Source organism: Balearica regulorum, chromosome 14 (genome assembly GCF_011004875.1).
Source record: "Balearica regulorum gibbericeps isolate bBalReg1 chromosome 14, bBalReg1.pri, whole genome shotgun sequence".
Lineage (NCBI taxonomy): Eukaryota > Metazoa > Chordata > Aves > Gruiformes > Gruidae > Balearica > Balearica regulorum.
Window position 1 is genome coordinate 18,964,475 of NC_046197.1, and position 23,984 is coordinate 18,988,458.

General features: G+C 46.2%; 1 protein-coding gene across 2 annotated transcripts in view; it reads left to right on the forward strand.

The window, feature by feature from the left end:
* Window positions 1-3,321: 3,321 nt before the first annotated feature.
* FSTL4 (follistatin like 4) overlaps window positions 3,322-23,984 on the forward strand; it is a 232,490-nt gene continuing 211,827 nt past the window's right edge. For both annotated transcript variants that reach the window (XM_075766567.1, XM_075766568.1), the window contains exons 1-3: window positions 3,322-3,448; window positions 8,668-8,803; window positions 22,301-22,334. In XM_075766567.1, the coding sequence (XP_075622682.1) occupies window positions 8,675-8,803; window positions 22,301-22,334 (163 nt within the window). In that variant the 5' untranslated portion in view covers window positions 3,322-3,448; window positions 8,668-8,674. The remainder of the gene's footprint in view (window positions 3,449-8,667; window positions 8,804-22,300; window positions 22,335-23,984) is intronic.

The following is a 23,984-nucleotide window of genomic DNA, read 5'->3' on the forward strand; positions in this document are numbered from 1 at the left end:
TAAAAAAAAAAAAAAAAGCCCAATAAAAGAAAACCATCTGTTCTTCAAAACTCTTTCCCTTAAACTAACTGCCACGGTCACCCTTGAATGCTATCGTATCTTCAGTGACACGGAGTTCTGCCTCGCCAATCTGTTGTTTAAAATTTCTCATCAAATTCCTGAAGTCGCATCAGTCAAAGCTGACAACAGGTTGCACATTTCCAGCTCCTCTCACCGAAGTACGCGAGACCGGGACTGGCCCAGGTCTCTCCTTCTTCACAGTCCTCGGATTTGCCTGCGTTATATTAAACATACTTCAGCAAGCTTCGACCCCTCCCAACTTCCAGGGTGCTGTTACTTGCTTGCTTGTTTTCTGGTTTTAATCTTTTTTTTTTTTTTTTTTTTAAACTGAGTGGAGGGGAGGATGCTTAATTCTCATTTCAGTGAACTGATTATCCTGTATTTTAAGAAAAAGAAAATTGAAAAATTGCAAACTTATTTTTCCCCTTCCTCTGCACAGGGATCTTCCCCTCCTCAAATCTGTCTTTAAAATAACTCATTTTTCTTTTCCTTCTAACACCAATCACTGTTTTTTTGGGCCTCTCCAATTCCCAGTTCAAAGGAAAGCAACACTTATTTTACTTCCTACTCATCCAGCCCTTTAGATAAGGAATTTATCAGTTTTTCATCGCCAGCCCACTCCGGAGCAAGCAGCAGTTTATTTCTGCAGCTCTGTAACAGAGCTGTTTGCTTTGCCCAGCGCGGGGGGGAACAGCAGCCAACCCCCCCCCCCAGCAAAGCTCCCACGGGTCCCTTTCCAAAACGGCCCTGGGGATGCGGCCAGGCTTCCACGGGGCTTTCAAAAGGCGTCAGGACAGATTGAAAGTGTTTGAAAAGGAGGGGGGATGGAGCTGGATGGAGGCTGAGGGTGCGAGGAGGGGTGCCTGCCAGTCGCTTTTTATAAACAGTATTTTCAAAACATCAAAAGATTTTGAACCAAAATATCAGAGAATCGCACAGGACCCAAGCGTGCGAGAGAAGACACTAAAAATGACTGTTGGTACCGAACTGTGCCAGCGGTGGGAAAGAGAAATCTGGGCATCCCGAGATAGCTGCGTGAGGAGCACGGGCACCGCGGGCACCCGATAAGCGATGGAGGAGCAGACGGGCGCTTTACACGGGCCGAACTGCCCATCGCACCCAGCGCGCAGGGTAAATGCTCTCCCCGTTCAGCCGCCAGGCTCGGGCACAGGCGTCAAAACGGCAGCGACCAGCGTCCCCCACGCAGGAGCTGGGTGAGCCCCGGGGACTCGACGCCGGGACCGGGGACCCCTCGCTGGGGATTCGGGGAGGGCGCGCACGGCTGACGGGCGCGGGGAGGTCGCAGCAGCCTTACGGCACTGCCACGCCGAGCTCGCCTCTTCGTCTCGGCTACAGGAGTCACGCAGGAGCCCAGCAGCTCCAGCCTGGGCGGTTAAAACTGCATCAGATGATGTAAAATGAGCAAAAACGTGTCTACCGCTACAAATGCGTGGTGGCAAGCGTCACCCGTGCAAGCTGCTGGTGGTGAAGAAACACGATCGCCTCCCGACTCTGCATCCTCAAGCATGTGTAGATATAAATAAATAGGGGCTGCGCGGGTACTTCAGATGTCTCCTAATGCATCTCGTGTTTATGTCGCTCTTTAACAGACACGGAGAAATTACTAAATTGACAGCACAAACATCTTTTCACAGAATAAATGATGTTGGTAACTGGGGAGACTTTTCTCCCTTCACTTCAGGAAACGGGGAAGAGTTGTCTCCATTGATATTATTTCCGATTTTTTTTCCCCTCAGGAAAAAGATCTCACTGAAGATAACATATTTGTCTCTGATTAGATTTCAGCTTTATTTTTTTAAAGCCTCAGACCTCTTAAACCTATAGGCCAGCTGTGGAATACGCACTCATTTCTTCCTTCAGGACACTCTGCGAAGCCCTGCTTTACATTGCCCGGGCACAGTTCGCAGTGGATACTCCCTGTTTTATTACATTTGTGATTTCTTTTTAATCCAAACCTTAAATCAGCAATTTCAGATCGTTCCCTTCCTGAAGAAGTCCCTACAAGCCGTTGTGCGCAGTTTGGGTAGAATAAGCTCCATTTTTTTTGTAAACACTGGAAGTATTTTGGAAGTGCTGCGTTTAACAGAGCAGAACTAAAGGTGTGAAAAATCTGGGAAAACAACCTGTCTGATCACTTGGTATTTCCTGCAAAGAAAGTCTCTTCTGGAACCTCGCGCCTAATTTTGTGGAATGATTTTTTTTTTTTAATAAGCGGATTTTCTTCCGGTCTAGACCCGGTTTCTGGGAGTAGCCTTGTGTCTTTTTAAACGTCTGAACTAATGGGTCCTGTCCTTTTCACGCCGAAGCCAATGACAAATCCAATTTAATTCAGCAGGATCCAGCTGTAAGAGTCTTTTCAGGAAGAAACACAAAACCTGGCATGTTTTATCAGGTCTTTCAGACCGCTCATCTCCTTCCGTTGTTAATTGTGGCCGTTACGACACCTTTGTGTCCAGTTTGTGCCTAATCCTCCTTGCAGCCTTTGAAACCAAACATCCTGAATCCCCCGGCAGTCCCGTTGTGCCGTCCTCTCCCGTAAACATCCAACCCTTTTTAAAAAATAAATGAGAAATGATTGTATTGATTTTTTTTATTTTTTTTATTTTTTTGAAACCAGACGCGATGGTGAAGAAGAGAATGAATGAATTTCAATGTTTGCCTTTCTGTAGAGCCACGGATCCGTGGAAATAGAAGGAGCGCTTCGCAAAACAGCGTGCTTCTGGGGTGCGCAGCGGAAGCTCGTGGCGGGTTTGCGGGGTCCCACCGGGGAAAACTGGGCGCCCCATAAGGACACCCCCGATTGATGGACGCATCGCAAGGGGTCAGGGGCCTCCTCTCGCCCAGCCCCGGAGCGGCCGGGGTCCCGCATTGCCCCGAGCGGCTCTCCCGGGGGTATCAGAGCAGGGGGTACCGGCAGCCGCACCCCGAGGCGCTGTCCACCGCCACGGGGGGGGGGGGGGGTCCCCCCGCCGTTTTGGCCCACCAACGGCCCCGTGCTTCCGGCACCCGCGCAGGGACGCCCCGAGAGCCCCCCCGGCCCCTCTCGCAGCCCCTCTCTGTGCCGCCAGGGGGGTCCCCGCTCCCGCCCCCCCCCGCTCCCCGCTCCCCGCCCCGGACCGCCCCGACGGGCGCCCCCCGCCCCCCCCCCGCCGCGTGCCCCGAGGGGGCGGTCCCTCCGTCCCCGCACAGGTGCCGGCGATTGGGTGGAATATGCAAATGCGGCGGTGACGTCAGGCGGCTCCGGCCCAGAGAGCAGAAATAGGGCCGGCCCGGCACGCGCCGCGTACTCGGCCGCCGCCGCTCCCGTCCCGGCTCTCCGCCCCCGGCCTGAGCCGCCTCCGCCGAGCCGCCCCGCTCCCCTCCCCAGGTGAGTGCCGCGGGGGAGCGCCCCGCAGCGGCTGCCCGCCCCGGGGTACTCGGTACCGCCCGCCCCGTACCGCGGGGTTCCCGCGCTGCCCCGCGTCTCTGCGCGCCCGGCGGAGCGCTGTCATCCCCGCCCGGGCTGAGGGGAGAGCCCGCGGGAGCCGCGCCGTTTCCCTTCGCGCGTCCGCTCCGCGGGGCGCGCTCGGGGCTGGGCACCTGCGGATGCCGCTACCCGCGGACCCCCCCCCCGCGTCCGCCCGCTCCGCGCCCCCGGGCTGGGCGCGGTAACAGGTGGGCGCCCGCAGCGGGGCTGGGAGCCGGCGGGGTGGGACGGGCTCGGGGGGTGTCGCCCCCCCTCCCCACGCCGCGTTCCGGAGCGTGGGGAGCAAGAGGGGGGGATTGCCGCCCGTGGGGCGGACGCGGCTCCCTCCCCTCGGACGCGGCGCGGGGCCCGCGGTTTCCCCCGTGCCGAGGCTGCGAAGCCGCCGCCGCCGTCGGTGGGGCGCGGGGCCGGGCGGCGTGTCCCGCCGCGGTCGCGAGTGGGGCCGGCGTTTCCTCCCGCGGCCCCTGGGTGGCGCCGGTGGCCGTTCGTCCCCGCGGAGCGCCCCGTCGGGGCCCGCTGCCTGCCCCGGGGCCCGGGCGCTGCCCGCGGGGCGGAGGGGAGGCAGCGGGGCGGGAGCCCCCCGTGCCCCGGGCGACCTTCAGCCTCCCGTGCCTCCGTGCGTGGCCGGCGGGTTGAGTTTGCAGGCGGCAGCGGGAGTGATGATTTTTTTTTATTATTTGTAAGAGCTCCTGGGCTCCCTTCCCGAGTTGTGTAAAACGCTCGTGTGCGGTGGAAGGCGGTGGCTCTCCGGTGGGGTTGGCGTTGGGTGCCCGGTTGGAGGGCGGATGGTACCGGGGCTTCTCCGAGCGTCACCTCAGAGCAAACCTGTGGCTGAGATGTACCGGAGAGTCACGGAGGCTGCCTGGAAAACAGAGGTTAAGCACCTTTTATGTGAGGTTTAGGAGCTTCTTGGTGGCCCTTCATCCCTGCTGGGCTGATGATGCTCCTCAAATTTCTTCTGGGAAACGCTGAAGGGTCTTGGAGGATTTAAAGATCAAACGAAATATTCTTACATGTGTTTTTGCTTAAATGAAACGTCTGGTTTGTACTGAAACATCACAGCTGATTCCTATGAGTTCTTAACGCATCAAAACTTTAGGTATTTATTTAAGATACTGTAGCTGACTGAAATTGTTATTTGGCTTCATTGTATCTTGCCAAAAGGTTATCTTGGAACAGATTTTCTCCTTAATTTTGTAGCACTTGTAGCACTCAACAAGGAATTATGGGCGTAAAAATTATTTTGCAGGCCATAGAAATGCTGTTTAGATAAGGCTGAAGCAATTGGAACAGTTGATGGCAGAGGAACTGATGACCAGATTCTTATCTGGTGTTAATAGAGTCAATTTATAGAGACGTAATGGTTTGGTCCAAATGCTTTCCTTTTGCTATAGCAACAGTCGTAACTTCAGGTAATTAAGTTCAACCTCTTTCTTCCTAATGCGAAGCTTGTTGGAGATTGTTAAAAGCTATTGTGAACTATTAATTTCTCAATACTTAAAAAAATAAGGTGCAGTTTAAGTAGCCCGGAAAACAAAACCAGTAACTGTTTTTGGCAAATTCTTTGGTCTTATTACAGTCACCATAATTGAATTCTTAAAGCTCCGGTGTTGTGGAGGAAAAAGTTGTGGGATCTCTGCAGCAATCTAGCTGTTCAGCTGCTTGTACTGCACGTCACAGAAGTACTTTAAACAATTTGTGGTGTTCTCCACTCAAATGGCCGGTGTGATTAGTCTGCTTCCTTTTTCAAGGTGACCCTTTTTGCTTGAGCAGCTCTAAAACCTGTGCTTGTATCTTTGGCTTGCCTCTCCTTGCTGTTACTCCTCTTCGGAGGCGTTGTACCAATTTTCTTGCGCGTTGAGAACTCTCCCTGTACGTTGGCGTCTGCAGGAACCCACCCGAGCTCGGGACGGGTTTGTGTTCTGCTATTGCCGGGGTTAGAGCAGCGCTTGCGGGGCTTGGCCACGGTGCATGATCCGGCCAGGCTGGGCACTGCACGCACGAGCGAGCCATCGTGTCTGAGCGTCTTCAAAGGACGGTGCGTAGCGTGGCACTGCTGTGCTGGTGGTAGTGTTTCTTGGTACAGCAATACCAGCTGTAAGGAAGGCTGTGATGCCGTTCTAGTTCAGAGGAAGAAACTGCAACCTGTAAGGTAAACTTTTAGGCTTTGCATGGTATCTTCTTTAACGTAAGAGCCAAAATTGCTTTGGAAGTAATTCACTGAAACCAAAGGAAATGCTGCAAATGGATGTGATGCTCGTCTTTGCTTGCTTTAGAACGGTTTGGTTTACCTCTAGCATCTGCATTCCAATGACTAATTTCTGCATTACACAGATTAAAGACTGTCTTGCTAAGACCAGGTGTGTGATGGACTCCCACCTCCACCCCCCCAGCTCTTGAGAGACTTCTAGTGTTAAGCCACAAATGTTGTTCACCTATTATTTTTTCTTTTGAGTACAACTGCTTGTTTGATGCAAGCTTTGATTTGATTTATCTGGGCAGTGGTGTCCATTTGGGCTCATATCGTGCAAATCTGTCGCTCATTCAAGTGAGGAAAGGAAATTGGTAGTAAAACTTGTCTGAGTTGACGCAGGTAGTCCAGATCTATTCAATCAATTTGAATTTTTTTCTGGTGACTTCAGGGAACTTTAGACTGCAATCCGGTAGCTGTATTGCATGATGCAGCTGCAGACCAGATTCTGCAAGGAGCCTTCTGCTTAGCTCAGGGTAAGGCGATGCTGAGCTGTGGTTTAGGACGCCAAGTGACATGAAAATGCTGTACGATTTCAGAGTTAACCCTCACTTGACATTTATGGTGCATATTTGTTGCTTGCTTTAGGCTATTCAGATATATAATGTGTATTAGTGTGTCCTCTTATTATGAGTGAGAGCAATTAGTGTACTGTCAGTCAGTATGCAATAAAAATAAGTAATTTCTAAACTGACTGGAGAAAGATGCTCTACAAATTCCATTTATAAAACAACCGGGGTTTCTAGCAGGTGGAGGCTGCCTCTTCAGTTTCATCACTGTTACAGGCATCGTAATCCAAACACCATCATGCTTCCTAGCAGTTATTTACTAAATATACATCAAACTAGCTAGTTGCCTGTTTTGCTGTAGGATTGTAATTTCAAGCAGCATATGAGTCAGAGGTCTCTAGAACTGCAAAGTGAAATAGTTGTATTTGCTGTGATGGTATCAACTGAGCATACGAAATACCTCTAGAAAAAAAGAAATGTGAGAAACAGTATTGCTGTGCAAGAGCAATTCATAATGTAACAATGTACTTGTCGCTTATTGATATAGTGACTTTGGTTTATTAAACATTTATTTGTAGCCCCAGTAACATTACATCTGAGGTTTCTAATTGGAATTTAGAAAGCCTAATAAATTTTGATTTCGTCCTGAGTGCTCTCAATTCAGGGTGTTTCCATTAGTGCGGAGAACAAGCAATGCCTGAACCGCACGGGCGCGCGGTGTGCGGCGGCCGCGGGCTGCGCTCGCTCCGTTGACGGGCTGCCGTCGGGCAGGTGAAATAGCTCAGTCCAAGTCAGCGCTGGTGGAAATGGTCACGGCTCCAAAATTAATAGCGACGCACCAAGGCGTGATATACCCTGCAGCAAGTACGTGGCATGAAAACGCTGTAAAATGAGTCCTGTCAAGACATGGTATGTCATGGTGACTTAATTCAGCGAGGCTTAATTTTGCCATTAGCAGGTAACTCGCCTTGCTAATGTATATTGCTCAAACCGAGCAGCAGCCTGTCACTTGCATGCTATAGAAATGCCATCGCTTGCCTCATTAAGTGGTCATTATGCTTCGTTATGGGTCTGTGTTAGCGTCCTCTGCAGCTGCCGTGAAAGGTCAGCACTTCCCTCAGCTGCCATGGAAATGGTACCAGGCCTGAAGACACCTTTGGTATTTTTAATGTGAAAAGTAGTGACACAATCCGGTGTCCTGTTCCCAAAAAAGTTCGGATGAAGAACAGAACCTTCCTGGCTGAGCTCCCAGGGCACCGGTGCGCGGCTACGCACGTATGCGACTCACGGGGGTTCCATCTGACAGCCCTTGCAGTAACTGCACTGGATTTACTTCAAAATTCGTTAAAAAATAAAACAAACGCAGAAGGCAAGAACTTCTGCTGAAAGTGAACGCTGTTGTGGTAGAAAGGTAGAAAAATCCTCGCTCGCATCTTCCCGGTGTCCTGCAGCCGGCGCGGGGCTGTGGTGGGGCACTGCCAGGGGATGGTGCTGCTGATGTAGGATGGGTCTGGGAGGGGTTGGAAGGGTCTCTCTCTCTCTTTGGGGCAGAGGCAAAGGAGTGGAGAAATCACAGCCCCAGGCAGGACTCACATTGTGCTTGGAGAAACACATCAGCCTTCTTCAGCGCAGAATTTGTTTCAGGTCTTGCAAGTTTTAGTGCGTTTGACCATCTGGGCCCACAGGGTGCCTTCATTGGGGGAAGAATGAGTGTTCCTGCGCTTTGGGTGTCAGCCGGCCGGCCCCACGAACTTGGCCGTAGCCTAAGGGGGTGGCAGTGGCTGTGTCTGCTCAAGGCAGCAGCATCCTCTGATTCTGAGGGGAATAATGATGTTTTCTGTCACGTTGCTGGAAGCCTCCAGTGGTCAGAGAAGTGAGTGTGGGTGTCTGGGGCTTTCCTGAAGATCTGCTGAGGGTACAAGTGCGCATCCCTGACGATGAGTGACCCTGTGCTGCCAGGTTGTCTGGAGGTGGGATAAAGCCACCCGTTGGTTTCTGCGGTACCATAATCCCATGTTTTGGTGTGGTTTGCTCTTGGCTGCAGTAGTTAAGATTTAGGAATCCCAGGGCTGTGGTTCTGCAGGAGCGGTGTGGGAACAGGCTGGGAATAGCGTGTCCTGTGGAGGGTGGTTCTGGGGTAAACGTTTCACAAAACTGCTGCCGCGTGGGAGTTCAGTGCCAATACACTGATGGGTGCAAAACAGGAAAATCGGTGTTTTGCCGCGGGAGTCTGCAGAGCTCCATCGGCACTGACCGCGCGTGGATCAGCACTGTCAGCTGAAGCTTCTGCCGTGCTATTGAATCTGAGCTGGGTTTTGTTGCGAGATGATGTTTTACGACTGTTCTCTTGTTTTCAACAGACGTGAAATGATGAAATCAAGAAGCTTTTGGTTATCTCTCGTATTGCTTGGGGTTTTCCCGTCAGTCACAAGGGGATGGATGGATGCAGACAGGAGCAGAAGGCTGTATTCGGATGCGGGGAGGTTGCATCAAGAGGTACTGTACACCGGCTGCTGCTGCGGCCACAACTCTTGTGTTTCTATTTTTGTGCTGTGTTCAGGCTCTCCATACTGTAAAAGCAGAAAACAAGCGAGGGCTTATCCATGTCTATTTATATTAAACACCTGCTGAGGAGGTCAGTGAAGAAACAGTGAGGCAGAAGCTCTTACACTTCTTGAGCGTACTGACACCCTTCTGGGACTGAAATTGTGCAGCTGGCTGTTGTGGAGGTGCTGTCTTTGCCCCAAAGACTTTATCGTATGCTCTGTCCTGGGGGTGCTGAGACCAATGAAATTACATTTAATAAGCAAATTTTGTCCTGGCTCTTCATTTGGGTCACTGGGCCTTCAACTGAAACCTGAAAAAAGTCCTTTTGGTGCTTAAAAAAAGGAAACCTGAGCCATACGAGGCTCTGAGAGAACCAGCAAAGTTACTGCCCGGAGCGTTTTCCTCCAACATTCTGACGTCAAACCCCTGTGAAGCACAAAGTAATCGGACAGGGACCAAGGGAGCACGGTGGCCATAGCGAGGGATGGTGATCCTGATCCGGCTGGAGAGGACCCCAGTGCCTGGTTTGGTGGGGAGGTGGGGACTCCTCATGCGTTGGTGCAGGGTAGCAGTGCGCTCTTCAGCGTTCAGTCCCTGGGCTTGTGGGAGTGGAGAAGCAGCCGGACCTGTTGTCCATGCTGAAGGTGACAGCGTTGGCTTCCGTGGCGGTGATGGGCAGTAAGCAGGTCCCTGTTCAGTGCAGGCCGTCCCAGCAGGGACGGTGGCTTTCTGGACCAGAGTGGGCTTGCTGCACAGATGTGGGTAGGCTCAGATTTTCACATGTCTGAGGCATGAGAATAAATCTAGAAATGGGACTTTTCGTGAAAAGAAAATGATGAATGCTGAAACAATTTTAGTTATTTAATTAGTTCCTGATTACCATAGGTTTGCTAAATAAGTGCTCAAAGTGGGAGATGATGGGGGAGGCAAGGGAAAAGAGACTTTGGTATTTTTTTAACTGCTGCTGCCTAGAACACTTATGTACGGGCAGACATGTGAGTCAGTGCCAGGCTAAGGATGAGCCCTTGATGGATTCATGCTGCAATTGGATCTGTTTAAGCCTCGGGATTCTGTTCGAGAATCCCATTTCTCCCAGTCACATCCCATCTACAAATACCCACAATCGTGTGCATTATTTCAATAAAGCAGTTTAAGCCAATTAAAAAGATGCTTTTTGTTGCTTTAGCAGGACTCAAAAATCATTTCAGTGGAGTTGGAGATTCTGCAGTTCTAAGTTCTGTCTCAGCTGTACTTTTTCCTTGAAGTATCCATCCTCTGTTCTGTAAAAGTGAAGAAAAGCAGTTCTTCTCCACACTGCCACTGTTCTGTACTGTGTAGACTCAGGTAGTAGTACACTGGCACGCTGTTAAATGTGTTCCTGTAATGTCTCAGATCACTTTTGCTTTCTATTAAAAATACTTAAATAGTTTGCATGCCTTTGCATTTAAAAAATTCTCATTCTTCATAATATGTATCAGTTTTGATTTTTTTTGAAAAAGTTACTCTGAGAAATTAAGTTCATTACTCAAATGATTTACTTTAACATAAATTGTAGCACTATTATACTACTTGAAAGAGATTAATTTGATCTTCCTCTAAACCTCATGAAGTTCTTGTACAAATTACTTGACCTTGCTTGAGGTAAAGGGATCTAAGCTAGGAATGTGTTTGTTCAGATTTGCCCAGAATTTAGCAGGTGTGAATATTAAAATTTTTAATGTACAAAGAATGCAGTTAAAGTAGCTTCAAGGGACGTAAGTTATAATGCAGATTTTTTTAAAAAAAATTAACTGTACAGAAAGCTTTTTCCACAAGAAAGAGTGTTTAAACAGTGTGGCACAAACACAAGATTAATCTGGGAGCCCTGAACATAGCTTTCAGGTGGCAGGTCAGTGAAGTTGAGATAACTGCTGTTTTCTCTCAAAAGGTGTTTATTTTATTTCAGAAAATAGTTTAGCCGTAATACCTTTTGGATAATAAAAATTACCTGAAATCCTCTTCTAGTGATATTGGGCTTTGCTCAGTTTGGAGCTCCTTATTCACAAGAAGTGTTTCAGTTACCATATTTGTGGTTTGATTAATATGTAATTCCATTAACACACATTTAAAACATTGAATCGCAACTAGAAAAGCTCCTAGCAATTCAGTAAAATCACTTAAAAATATGTAAAGGGTTAATTTACAGGTCAAATAATTCGAAGTGTGCTCTGATCTAAAATTCCTATGAATTTCATCAAAGCAAATACTTGGGTATGGGTCACTGACCTTCACTAATACTTGTTCTGATCTACATAGGAACAAGTTTACTGAATCAAAAACATTGCTTAATTTATGTTCAGATTGCTAAATTGATTTCTTCATGGTCTGTCGTAGAATTATTGCAGTTGTGCTTTGCATTTATAAAGGAAAAATAAGTCTTGAGGCCGTAGACTACAATATACAGCCCTTCTGCGTGAGGAATGGACTCTCTAACGCAGCAGTGGTGTATGTTTTCCTGATGCTCAGCCTTCCACCTCTCAAATTCGTGGTTGTTACTGAAGAGGTCTGTTTTCTGAAATATTTTTAGTCCTGATGAGAACAGTAATAAACATGCACACGCAGGCTGAAATTCCATGGGTGTAGAAGGAACTGAAATAGAAAACCTAGTTAAAAAAAGGACAATGTTAGTATTTAACAGAAAAGCTGCAAGTTGCCTGGTCTGTATTAATTTTGGAGGATACTGCTGTCACTTTTACGAAACTTCTCATAGGCTGGTTCCAGAGGGTGCTGGAAAGCTCTTGAAGCTTTTGGTTGCTGCACACGAACTTCTGTGGAAGTAAGAGGTGCAGCTTCCCGGGGTTGGACCATCATGGGACTAACTCCTACTGAGTGGAGTAGATGCCAAAATACCTAAATATAAAGAGCTCACTGCTCTGGGGTGATATTTTTGGACAGGTTTTGCTTCTGCCTTCAGCAAGGCTGATTCCATGCTAAAGGTGGATGTTTTAGAGGTGACCACATCTCATGGACAGCTCTGCGCTGGCTTAGAAGGGCTCTGAGTTGCCCATGAAGCACCAGGTGGTGCGAGCTGGGGTCACCTCTCCTTTCTTGAAAGGAGTTCTCAAAAAGGTACCTCTGCAAGTCGTTGCCACCAGCCGTGGCTGAAGGGAGGTTCCAGCAGGAGCATAGCAGGAGAGACAAAGAACCTGGATCCAAAATAACCCTGGAGTTCAGATGTGAAGGAGAACTTGGCCGGGAGATTCTGGTGGAAAGCCAGTGGTACTCGGTGTCTACAAGGTAATCGACACTAGTAGCTCAGGCTGGTTTTTCAACCTACTGGGGTATTTTACAAAGGCATCTCATTAGATATTGAAATGTGACAGCTAGTTTTCCTTCTCCTGCTCTCTGTGTGTGAGGGGCTGCTTCTCTGTATGTGCTGAAGCCAAGCTGGTTTTGCCATGGTTCTTGGGGCAAATTGCTCATCTCCTCAGCCCATGGTGCAGCAGAGCAGTGCTGCAGGTCTTCGTCGGCTCTTCCAGGAGCAGGGTTCCCATCTGCTGCAGGGAGCTCCTCAGACAAGTTGGCATAGCGTTGTGTCTCAAATGAAATTCTGTATTATGTTTTCTGGGGCACTGCTGGCAGGTAGCCTGAACAATGTTGTCCTAGCTGGGTAGTGTGAAAGTGGAGAATAATCCTGTGTTGGTACGTGTATAGTTGGTTTGTGCTGAATTGTTAATGGAAATGTTTGGATGTCACTGATAGCTCCTGAGCGGTCACAGTACAGGCTGGCAGGCTACACAACCAGAACTGCTCTGTGGTTTTGTAGAAATACTTAATTGCTTTCACTTGGCTTTCATGCCATGCTCTATTTTTGCCACCCACCCTCCTATTGAAGTCTGACGAGACACGTGTGCACAGCACCCCCCACTCCGGCGGAGAGGAGAGCTGTGTCCCTGGGGAGGCTCCTCCAGCACGGAGCTCCCAAGTGATGCTCCGAGTGCTCACGCAAGTACCAGTGGCTCTTGCAGATCCAAGCACTGGCACGTTTGCTTTTTCCCTGTTTGCTTTTCCCCTCTGTGCTGCAAGATGTTCACACGTCACTGATGCACCTTAACTGTCTGTTCCCCGTAAGGAGCAAGACACGGTTGGTGTGCAGTGGTATGTCTAATTTGGTCTGTGACAGCCCAGTTCAAGGGTAAACTAGACCAGCTGTGCCAATGTTATTTCAGTTCCTTGATAATTTTTACCCATTATGTTTGTTACCTCATCTGGCTTATGCCTTAAATTATATCACCAACCTCAAAGTATCATGTGTAGTTATAACAACACTTCTTTGTATGCTGATGAATGTAGCAAACATGCTCATTTCTTTAAGTACTGTAACTCTCTTACTGACATTTGGAAGGATATCCATGGTTTGACTTGTCCATTAGTTATTACTTGCATGGCACCTGAACTGCTTACAGTCTCCGAGTAATAAATGTCACCTTAACCTTCGTCATGACTGCAAGCGCTGGGTCGTACCAGCCCTTCAGTGCCATCCTGCACAGGATAAAGCATCCCTCTGGAGTCCACTCGTAGCCTCAACTGCACTTGTCCAAGGGTATCAATTACTGCTGAAACTTCTAATTACCTTCAGATTCTTAAATGCTGTTTCACTTACTGCTGCAGCTGAAGACCACGGTTGGTTATTCCAAGCAGCAGGGGAGTCATGGGGATGATTTTGTGCTCCTTCCCCCAGCAAAGTTGTATTTCCTAATCTGACTACAAAGGGAGTGCTTTGGGAAGTAAGGTTCAAAACTGCAAAGGCTTTTACCAAAGCTTTCGCTTATAATTCAAGTAGAGGCGTAATTTCAAAGCATGAGCTTGGAATAAGACAGGCACAGTGTATCAGTTTTATATGCAGTTGAAGATCTAATATCCTGGTATTATTTTAAGAATTATTATTGGTAATGTATTCTCTGCCGTGTGTGTGTTCTTCCTGCTTGTAAGTCAGTTTGGAGAAAGAAAGGAAAGAATCAAATTTGAATTAAAATCTATACTGGGCTACAGCCTGCTACTGTTTTAAACATTAATGACGGTAAAGAAGGATGACACCTAAATTTATTTTTGTATCATTTTGATACGTACTGATAATTCAGTCCTTGTTACCTGCATTTGTGGTACCTCTAACAAGCTGTAATTGCTGTTTGTAGACCATTCCAAATCTCAACTACTATATCATCCCTGTGGAGATGAGAAGCTTTTGCTCTGAGTGCTGGTTATCTGCAGTTCGAGGTGCTGTGGAACACTTTCATAATATTTGGATACGTGTGTTGGGGTCTTTCCTCTGCATCCCCAAACCCCACCTACCCCCTCCCATGTACCCCGAGGGTTTAATAAATGCTGTATCTTATGGGACAGTACCCAGGGGGTTAGTACATGCTATATCTCATGAGATGCTGTTATGCTTGAAGCCCTAGGAAATTTGAATGTTGGGTTACTGGGAACAAGGCAGGTACGGTATCCTTGAATAACAGCATAAAATTTGAAGAATTTTAGTTTACATAGATGCTTATTGTTCAATTGTGAGAGTGTCAGGGATTGTCAGGATGCATCTATAGCACGACTTAAAAGATGAAACCCTTGTGTATGCAGTCCCTTATAGAACCACAATCCCACTTCCTTTGTTTTTTTGCATTTCTGGTAAGATGCAGTGTGTTATACCTCTTGGTGGTCCTGTGCAGCCCAGCCTGCTGCGGGTTGTCACCTTCCAGCTAACCAGGACCACCAGCTGCCGCAGGGGTGCCCTCCCTGCGGCTTAAGTGGTGCCTTGGATACTAATGACCTTGAATTTCGGTGCTGTAGCTGAAGGTACCTAGTGCTTGGATGCTGTCCCCCAGGGAGCGGAGGGACTGTGGGCTTGGGGTGCCCAGCTCCGTGCTGAGCGGTGGCACAAACTGACCCCAGAAATCAAATTCCAGGAAGTTTTTCTTGTGTCACAGTTGAGCAACTGTGAAAAATTATACCTAGGTGGGGAAATGCTGGTATATTCCTGAAGCAGAGAATAAGACCAGTGAAATGTCTTGCAAATAAAAAATAATCTAAGGCAATTTTAACTTGGCTGTGAAGTGGCAGAGGGTTATGCTGATGTTCTGTTCAGATGCTACTTAACCTTGAAAGACTAAATATTGACTAATTTTTTTCCAAATGTAGCATATTCTCCCTTCAAAAAAAAAAAGGCTCTAGCAGTAGTTTTTAAAGGAAGACAGTTCTACCTCAAGTGCTTTCTACCATCAAGCAGGGGAATTCTCTGTTTTTTAGATTAGGAGGGGTACATCTGCAAATTTTGGGTTTCTAAACCAGGCATTCCGTGAGCTTCCCTATGACAATGTGGAAATTCATGGAGCTATACCTGGGTTTCTCATCTGAAGTCCAGAAATAGTAGTGAGTAAAATCAGAGATGCAGCAATTATCTCAATTAGCTACCGTATGGGTGAGCAGATGATGCTGTGTGATGTGAGACATCAGAGCTTCTCTCAATGTTTATACCAGACAGGACAAATCTAAATTGCCAGTGTCTGTCCCGATAGCAGGCTTTTTCTCTAAACAGTAGTGCGTGATTTATTTTTTTCCTCGTGCCTGGCTCAAAAAAAAAATAAAGTGGATGTTCTCTGCCTCATTAGCATCTTTTTTGAAAATATACTGTGTTCATGGTTGTAAACAGAAAATCCTGATTGTCCAACTAAGCCGTGTATTAGTCATAACCACTGCAAATGCTACAATCCGTATGCAGAGTGCCTCACCTAGCCCTGTGCTGGATGTCAGTGTAATCTTCTTGACCCCTCACTTGAGATAAGGAAAAGCATGCTCTGAAGGGGGGGAAAAAAATATCCCTGGGATGATAATCTATTAATAGGAACAGCCACTTCTTTATTAATTTGCTAAATGAGTCAGGGCTGTATATTTAGAAATTGTACAGCAGTTAGGCTGATCCTGAGAGCAGATCCCTGGAGACTTGGTGTGTGCGGAGGTAACACTAATTTAAGTGACAGACCCAGTGTGAGCCCAGCTGCATGTGCTGAATTTGATTTATCTCCTTGCACAAGCACTGCAGTCTCCTCCACAAAGTATCTGGTAAGAGGGTTGCTACAGTCCAGCAATACAAGCAACTTGCGGATCTGAAATGTGTTACCTGTTCTTCTGCATCTCTTCCATCTGCTACGTTAATTGGCTTTTGGCAAAGTTCCCTATGTTAACCTTTGCTTATGGTCATGAAAAAGGGACTCCTTTTGACTAAATCTACACCAGTATTAAAGGGCAGGAGAGTGAAAACCCTGCAGGGTTATCCTATGGATGGCTGTACTTGAGGGCGGTTGGTACCCACTTGGTACCCAACTTGGTGGCACGCGGTAAACATCGTATTTGTGGGATCAGAGGCTGCTGACAAAAAGATGGGAAATGTACAGTCATATATATGAGTCTCTGTAAATACTGGTCTGCAAGCGGAGGAAGTTGGGAAGGAGGACTACAAAGAGACACTGTACTATGAAGATTTGCACCTTAAAATACTACATTGAGCTACTGCTCAGTGATTCCTGCTTGTGATGTGTCTCTGCATGTCTGGATTCTAAACACTCATCCTCTGGTTTTAGTCAAAGGAAAACTAGGGAGAAATAACAGACAGGAACCTGTCTTTCCTGATTTCAAGCCTAATTGTGACTGTTTAATTACTAACCTTGCAAAGCGTGCTCACTTTTCTCTTCAAATTAGAATGCAGGAAATTGCATGTGGCCACATGTGGATGTGCAGGGACAAAAGGAAGAGCAACTGTTACAGAAAAATCAGGAAACAGTCCTCTTTCCCTCCCATTTGGTACATTGTCTGTGTGCATTGCATGTCATTACAAACCAAATATAAAGTACTACGTAGCTACTGTGACTTATAACCGTGCTAGGCTCTGCATGCATTTCAGAGCAGTATTTTAGGTCAGGGAGCCTTGTCCCACGCTCCATCTCTTGCTGTGCCTGGTCCGCAGCCCCACGGGGCAGTGCTGGGGTTGTCCAAATGCCCTGTGGGCAGGAGCACGTGGCACAAATACATCCCACCTAGTGTACGACAAAGCATGTGTGGCTGGGATTGTTGTCAAGCCATGGGCTATTTTAGCGTTGGGTTGGCATGTTTTTATGTAAAAGGCTGCTCAGGGTGTGTATTATACTCTGCACCTTAATGGCTGGTCCACAGTTGTAGGATCCAAGTTAACAGATTGGTTTTAATCATGCACAGCAGCTTCTGCTGATGTGATTTTATACATGCATCAAGCAATGATAAAGTCTAGGTACCTAATGATTGTTTTTAACTGGCTGTAGGTGGTTAAAGTCCAGCCTTTAGACAGGTAATATTTTCTGGAGTTGAGGAGAACTTCAAGAGCAGCTTGTTAGTGTGTCTGCATCTTGTCCCCAGTCCCACGAGTGTTTTCAAGCTTTGAAGCTGTGCTTCCTGCAGACAGTCCTGGATTAGCTTTGTTTCTGAATGACCTCCCCTTGCTCATGCTGCAATAATTATTTGGTGTAGTTAGAGCATCCACATGGCTGTTCTGCTCTGCTCGTTCCTTGGCTGGAGAGGATATGTGGATGTTATTAATAGAGACTGCCCTTGAGGTGTGGGAATTTGATTTCTGCATGACGAACAAGTCCCCACAGTTTGGCACAGCAATTGCTTGGGCTTCATAGATGGTTATTTTCCAAATCAGAAATTAGCCCTTCAGTGCATTTGTCTTGCCTGTAGTTATAAATCTGAGAGGAACAAGCATGTGGTCCTTCCTTGCCCACCTCCCTGCCCCGTTTACTGGAGTGCAGCTCTAACATGCAAAAATGATCGACTGCTGATTAGCATTGTTGTAATAAAGCTAATCTGAAGTGACGTTAACACAGAAATCAGTATTCTTAGTGTGGTGGTGGTGGTTCTACGTTTCCTGGGCTTCACTTGCTGAAGACATTCAAAAGCAGCACCTCGAAGGTACGCACAGACACCCCACGCGGCTGTCCAGCAAACCTGAGTTTGTTCAACCACAGGAGAGTCGAAGCCAAATCTTCCGTTATCCAAGAATGCAAACCCACCCAAGAATTCAGTGGAGACAGAAGTAAAATACAACATTGGAGAAAGAAAACCTTTGACTGTAAAGTGTTTTGGTGAAAGTGGGAGCCTGAACTTGGTGCTGTGGGATGGATGCCCCCCTCTTCCAGTGGGGTCAGGACATGAGGGGTCTCCTGCTTCAGCAGCAGCAGATGAGCAGAAGCTCACGTAGCCCGCGCTCCCTGCAGCAGGGATGTACAGGAAGAAGAGAGCGTTGCCTTGTGTAGCGCACGACTGGTCTCTGTGGGTATATAGGACAAATGTAGATTTGTTTTTTATATACAGAGGTGTTTAAAGGTTTTATTTACACTGCTACCAAACAACCTGAAAGTGGTTTTGCTGCTTGGATCCGTCAGTAAGGACTGTCGGTAAATCCATTTGCAGCACGCGGGCTCCCAAGCAGCGTGCTGTGTTGTGCATTCCCTCTGTGTAGTTGTATTTTAACTCTGCACAATGACGTTCGCCCCATCCCGTGTTTGTTCTGAACGAGGTCTGATTCTTCATTCCAGAAGTGCTCTGCTCATCCATGGGGCCATGATTCAGCATTAATCAGGAGCCTGTAACACAAACCGGCTATTATGTCTTGGCAGGACATCTAGATGCTGTCTTCTGAAAGACTGGCGTTCCCTTTTTGTAAGAGCAGAAAAGGGCTTTGTGCAAAACAGTTGTTAAATCGCGTAAGGTTCACGCAGGTGTTTGATGTGCAACGCACGGCAGCTACGGGGGAGCGGAGCCGTGTGACAGCAGGTGCCGAACTCTAGTTCTGATTTTTGCTTTTATTTTTGTCCCTCCTAATCCAGGTAGGATTGATAATCGTACTTGATGACATTATATCAGCTCCCATGTGCTGACACAGGGTCAGTTAGTCTTTTGGAGATGCGGGTTTTTTCCAGTAGCGACATATCTAGTGAAAAGCAATATCAGAGCAAACATACTACATTGATTTCCACATAACAATGATTAGGCACTTCAGATACAGAACAGAGGGACCTTTTATTCTGTGTTGAATTAACTAACATTAAAAAGGAGGAAAATAGGTGCCAGAAGTGAACCTTGACAAATAAAACTGTTGTATTGCATTAATGACATGCTATTTAAAATGGTATTCATGAAGAAGCTTTATAGGAGGAATGAGAAATCTGAAACAAATTTTTCCCTTCAAAGCATATGATTTATGCTGTGATAAAATTAGATTTTTAGTTAAAGAAATTTGCAGTCATTAAATGGTGTCCATGAAATAAGTCTCATTTATAACCATCTGCTTTATGGCTTCTGCAGAAAAGTATTCTTCCTCGGGCAATGCATCCGAGAACTTTAGTGTCATTTTTATCAAAATAGTTTGGTTCTCTACTAGTAACACTATTAAAACCTCTGTGTGATTTTTTTTTTTACTTGAGAGCAGTATCTTGCACTTCAAAGAAGGGGTGACTGCTGCTTTTTGTGAAGAGATTGCCCAAGTCACAGCGTGCACCACGGTGCTGTGCCCGTGGCCATTCTTGCTGGTAATGTCTTAGCGGTGTATGAGGTCACTAATAGAAAGGTCTTATGTTCAACATGCCCTCAAGGAAAAAAAATTAGCATCGTTTCTTCTTTTCTGTGCTACATAAGAGAAATGATTTAGCTGAGCCAAACTAAGAAGAATGAGAGTCCGTGCTATAGTTTCACTTTACTAGAGGGATGGAAACCACGGTTGGGTCTCTACTGGGAGCCTTTTTGTGGCTGCTCTTTAAGCCCTGCCGTGGTCGCCAGGTATTTTTCCCATTTATCTGAAATGTTGAGAGTTCTCAATGCCATTGGCCTTTCCTCCATGGAAGGGGATGTTTTGAGGGACATACCAAGTGCTGATACTCGCCCAGGTAATGAGCAGTGACGACTTGCAGCCTGACCTCGCGTTCTCCCATTGCGTTTCTAACAAGCTTTTCCTCTGAATCCTCCATCTGTTTTTTTGGGGTAGTTTACATTCATTAGAGATTATAATTATAAGGGGAACAGAGTGAAAGAAGGGAAACTTTGAAGACCATCCTTTGTTTTTCACGATGTCTATGCAGTTCTTTTCATGGAAATACCAAAAGGGTATTTAATATGAAGGAGCTGACACTTGATTTTTTTTATAGAGTGTGATTGTCTTTTTTCTTTTGATCAATGTAATAGTTGTAATTAGTTTTAGTGTTTCTAAGCTTTTGAACTGCAGAGAATTCAAACAGCTTGTTAAAGTGAGGGACTCCAGGGGAACTTTAAAAGTACTCTTTCCTTTTGCATATATTACATGTACATGGGCTTAATGATAGCAGGCTGTATCTGAATTTTTTTTATCCTGTGCCCCACCTCTCAAACTAATATTTTGAAAAGCTCAGAGAGGTCCCTGGAGTATAACCGTCTATGCAGCTCAGAGCTTTGCTGCCTGAAGAGGATAAATGCTTTGAAGTCTGTACTAATCCTGAATGCCATTTTACATATTTCTCAAGATCACTGAGGTAGCATCCTAGGGGGAATAATAATATTTTTATAAGCAAATACCCATTTTTTTGTTTACCCCCCTCAGTTGACTTGGGCACCGAGGAGACCGTTTCTGCTGTTCTGATCCTTCTCGGTTCTGGTGAAAGCTTTGTTCTTGAGAAAAAACAGCTTGCTGGTCACTTGTAGGAGAGAAGCAGCATCTCCTGCCTACACAACTGGTGACGATGAACAAAGTATAAACTGTCACCACGTTTGAGCAGAGCTGGGCCAGGAAACGTGTGATGTGGTGGGGTCCCCTGGGCTGGTGGAGCCCCTGTCTGGAGCTGGGTCCTCCCTGGGGTCCTGAGAGAGGGGCAGGAGGCAAAGACGCATTTCTGTAGGCAGTACATGGATAGCTATGGCACTGTAGCATGTGCTGTGTATAATATTACACCCTGGAATAAACCACCTCATTCTGCATTACCTGATGCTGTCTGATGTACTCAGGTGAGGGACGCAAGTCCTTCGGGAGTTAGCTGGGCAGGTATGGTTGTTACTTCCATAAGCTGATTTTTTCTTTTGTTTGTCTGTCCTCTTTCACTTTGAAAAGCGCTCTATTTTTTTATCGTGTGCTCCAGTGGCAGCTTTCCATATTTTCAATTACCCTGTGGCAGGGCAGACAGGGACTGTGGATATATTTCGTTAGATGTATGGCACTATATGTTACTTCCCTTCATCTAAACATGATCTGCAGGGAGGTACTTTATTTTTTAAAAAAAAATGAAAAAGTATAAATAAAACTATAAGCATCAGGTGGGCCAGAAAGCGCAGATGTCTGGGCTGTGTGTTATTTCCCTATCAAAAGGAGGAAAGAAACAAACCTTTTTGTTATTTCACTCCGATAAACAAAGGCCTGAGAACAGTGAGCACTAAGGGAATGAAATGAGGTTAAACAGGACACATCCACAAGAGTAAAAACCATACGAGGTTTTGGCAGGAGACTGGACCGCTTGCTCCTCTTCCCTGTGTCTGTGCCGTGGGGGGTACCATGGTGGAGATGGTGCTGGGGTCTGGTGCTGGTGGGTCTGCCGGGGTTGAGTTTGCACTGGAGTTTGCAGGGGTTAATCCTGCATCATCCCTCAGTGGGCGTTCTCCAGCTCAACGTGACTCTGGGCAAGATGGTCTTCTCCAGTCCTCTGTGATTGCACTGTTCTTCATACTGGTTGCAAGAAGTAACTGGAGTGATGGAGATTATAAGCATTTGTAATTAACCCATAAATAATGTTACTGCTTGGAATTAAATATTTATTCGTCTGGAGTCTCACCATTAGTATAAGTAGATAGTGCTGTCTGGGAATGCAATACCCTTTGAGACTTCATGCAGTGTCTTTTGGAAAGAAGTTTATTAGAGAAGATGGAGATGCCTTTCAAGAAATAGGGCAAATGATGTAGGTGTGCAAAGATTGAAATGAGCCCTCAGCTCTGAGCATGAGTAGTCCGGTTGCTTTGAGATTGTTCAGTTACTTGAACAAGTCTCTGCTAAAATTATCTGTAATGGCTCCTCCCTCCTTGATGCTAAATCCTTGGTCTAGTAGTAATAACTCTCCTAGCTGCTCCCTCTTAACATCAATAGAGGGGAAAAAAAAATCCATTTTAAAGGAAGATATTGTGCTCTACCATGTAACTTATCATGGAATGATGAATCGTTTTAGGTGATACATTGATCCATTAAATATCTGTGGACAAAGTGAAATGTATGCTTGTAACTACTGCTCAGTTATTGTGTAGAGTTTCATAGATGCTTCTCTGGGACAATGACTAATGTTTTTAGGGGTTTCTGTTCGTGCTGCCTTTGAACAATTCTTGTACTTAAAAAAAAAAAAAACAAACCACAAAAAATTCTCTTTTTCCTTCTAGGACTCCAGAAGGTTTGAAGTTACAAGAAGAAAAGGTAGGAAAAAAATACAGTTTTCTTTCAATGTGTGTATTGGTGTTGAATATTCTTGTAGTAACTTTTTTAAAACAAACATGAGTTTATACACTGGAAAGAGTGGACTGCTGTGGGATTTCAAAGAGAGTGCCTTCTAGCACTTGCCTGACAGTTCTTAGTGTTGCAAACTGTAGAGATTTTTTTCAATGAAAAGTTGCTGTTTCAGCATAGAACTGCATGATTGTATTGGGGATGGAAGTCAAGGTTTGTTGGCTGCTGGCAGGGGATCTAAACTCTGACCATGGAGTATTTCAGGGAGAAAAAGATCCAGACAAGGCTTTCCATGCATCAGCACATGGATGTGAATCCACCCAAAGGTGCAGCAGTGTTAAATGTGAGTGTGCCGTGAGCTCAGATCCTGCTGCTGTAAACTCTTCTGTGTTGGTAACTAGTTGGCTGCTGCTGTGAGTGGCTCTTTGAAGGTTCCCAGCAGCTGGAATCAGCCATCAAAGAGCTCATTCTGGTCATCATTAATGTTGATTTTGTTTAGCCGATGTTTTCTGGATCAGGCAGTTGCTTGCCTCATCTGTCTTGGTATAATGTGAAGCGGGTGGCACTCCTCTTCAACAGATTAATGCATTTGCCTTTTTTGTTCCAGTAGCTTCTTTAATTGCTTCAGGCATCCTGTATATTGGGAAGAAGTTGTAACTACTACTGTTTTACTGCATAAATGAAAAAGATCAGGTCCAAGGGTAACTTGTCATCTGGGAAAATAATCTCCTTTTGGTTTTTTTGTGTGTATTTTTTCTTTCTGTGAGTCTGAGGCAGCAGAGAATCTTGAATAAATTAACTATATGGCTGTTGATAAAGGTGAAATCTGTTTAGCTCAGGTTTCCAGCATATGCGTGTGTTTGGTCAAATTTCTGCCACTCCTTGAAGAAATCCAGTTTTATTGGACTTCCCTTGCTCTCAGACTGAGGAGGGCTCTTGGATGGTTCAAGGTTGCTTTGAGATGCAGAAGAGCATCTTGGCGTCCTGGATGTGGAGACCTTCCAGTCATGCTCTAGCTGTAATGTTTGTGGTGCGATTCATCATAGACACGGAGACTGAATCCAGTCTTCTGAAATTGGACCTCACGAATAAAATTTTGTGGAACTACCTCTAGTCCTTTTTCAGATAGAATTTGGATCTCCAAAGTTTACTTCCCAGTGAAAGTAACCAACACCTACAAGAACTTAAATACAATATAGTTAACTTCTCTGTTAGAAGGCTTCTTAGATTCAGGGACGGAGTGGAGAGAAGGGGATGGAATTTGGAGAGTTAAGGTCTATAGATAAATTTGGCTTATGCCCAGCAACGCAGTCTGAATAATCAAGTATGTCTGAAGAACTGCAAACTCCTCAGAAGTCAAGAAAATGCTAACAAACATGGTAAATACATCTCGGTCACAAAAGCCTGTGGATTTGCAGAGCTACCTGGGGGTTTTCAGCAATGATTAAATATCTTCCTCTCTGGAGTTAGTTCTTAATAGTGCCTATAAAATAATTCAACAAAAGCCTCCTTCAGAAACCTGTTCAGTATGAAAATGTGTGCAGAGCAGATACCACTCAGTGCTAGGAAAAAAAACCAGGAGGGTCAAAATGCTTGTTACTACAAATTTTGTGATACAGT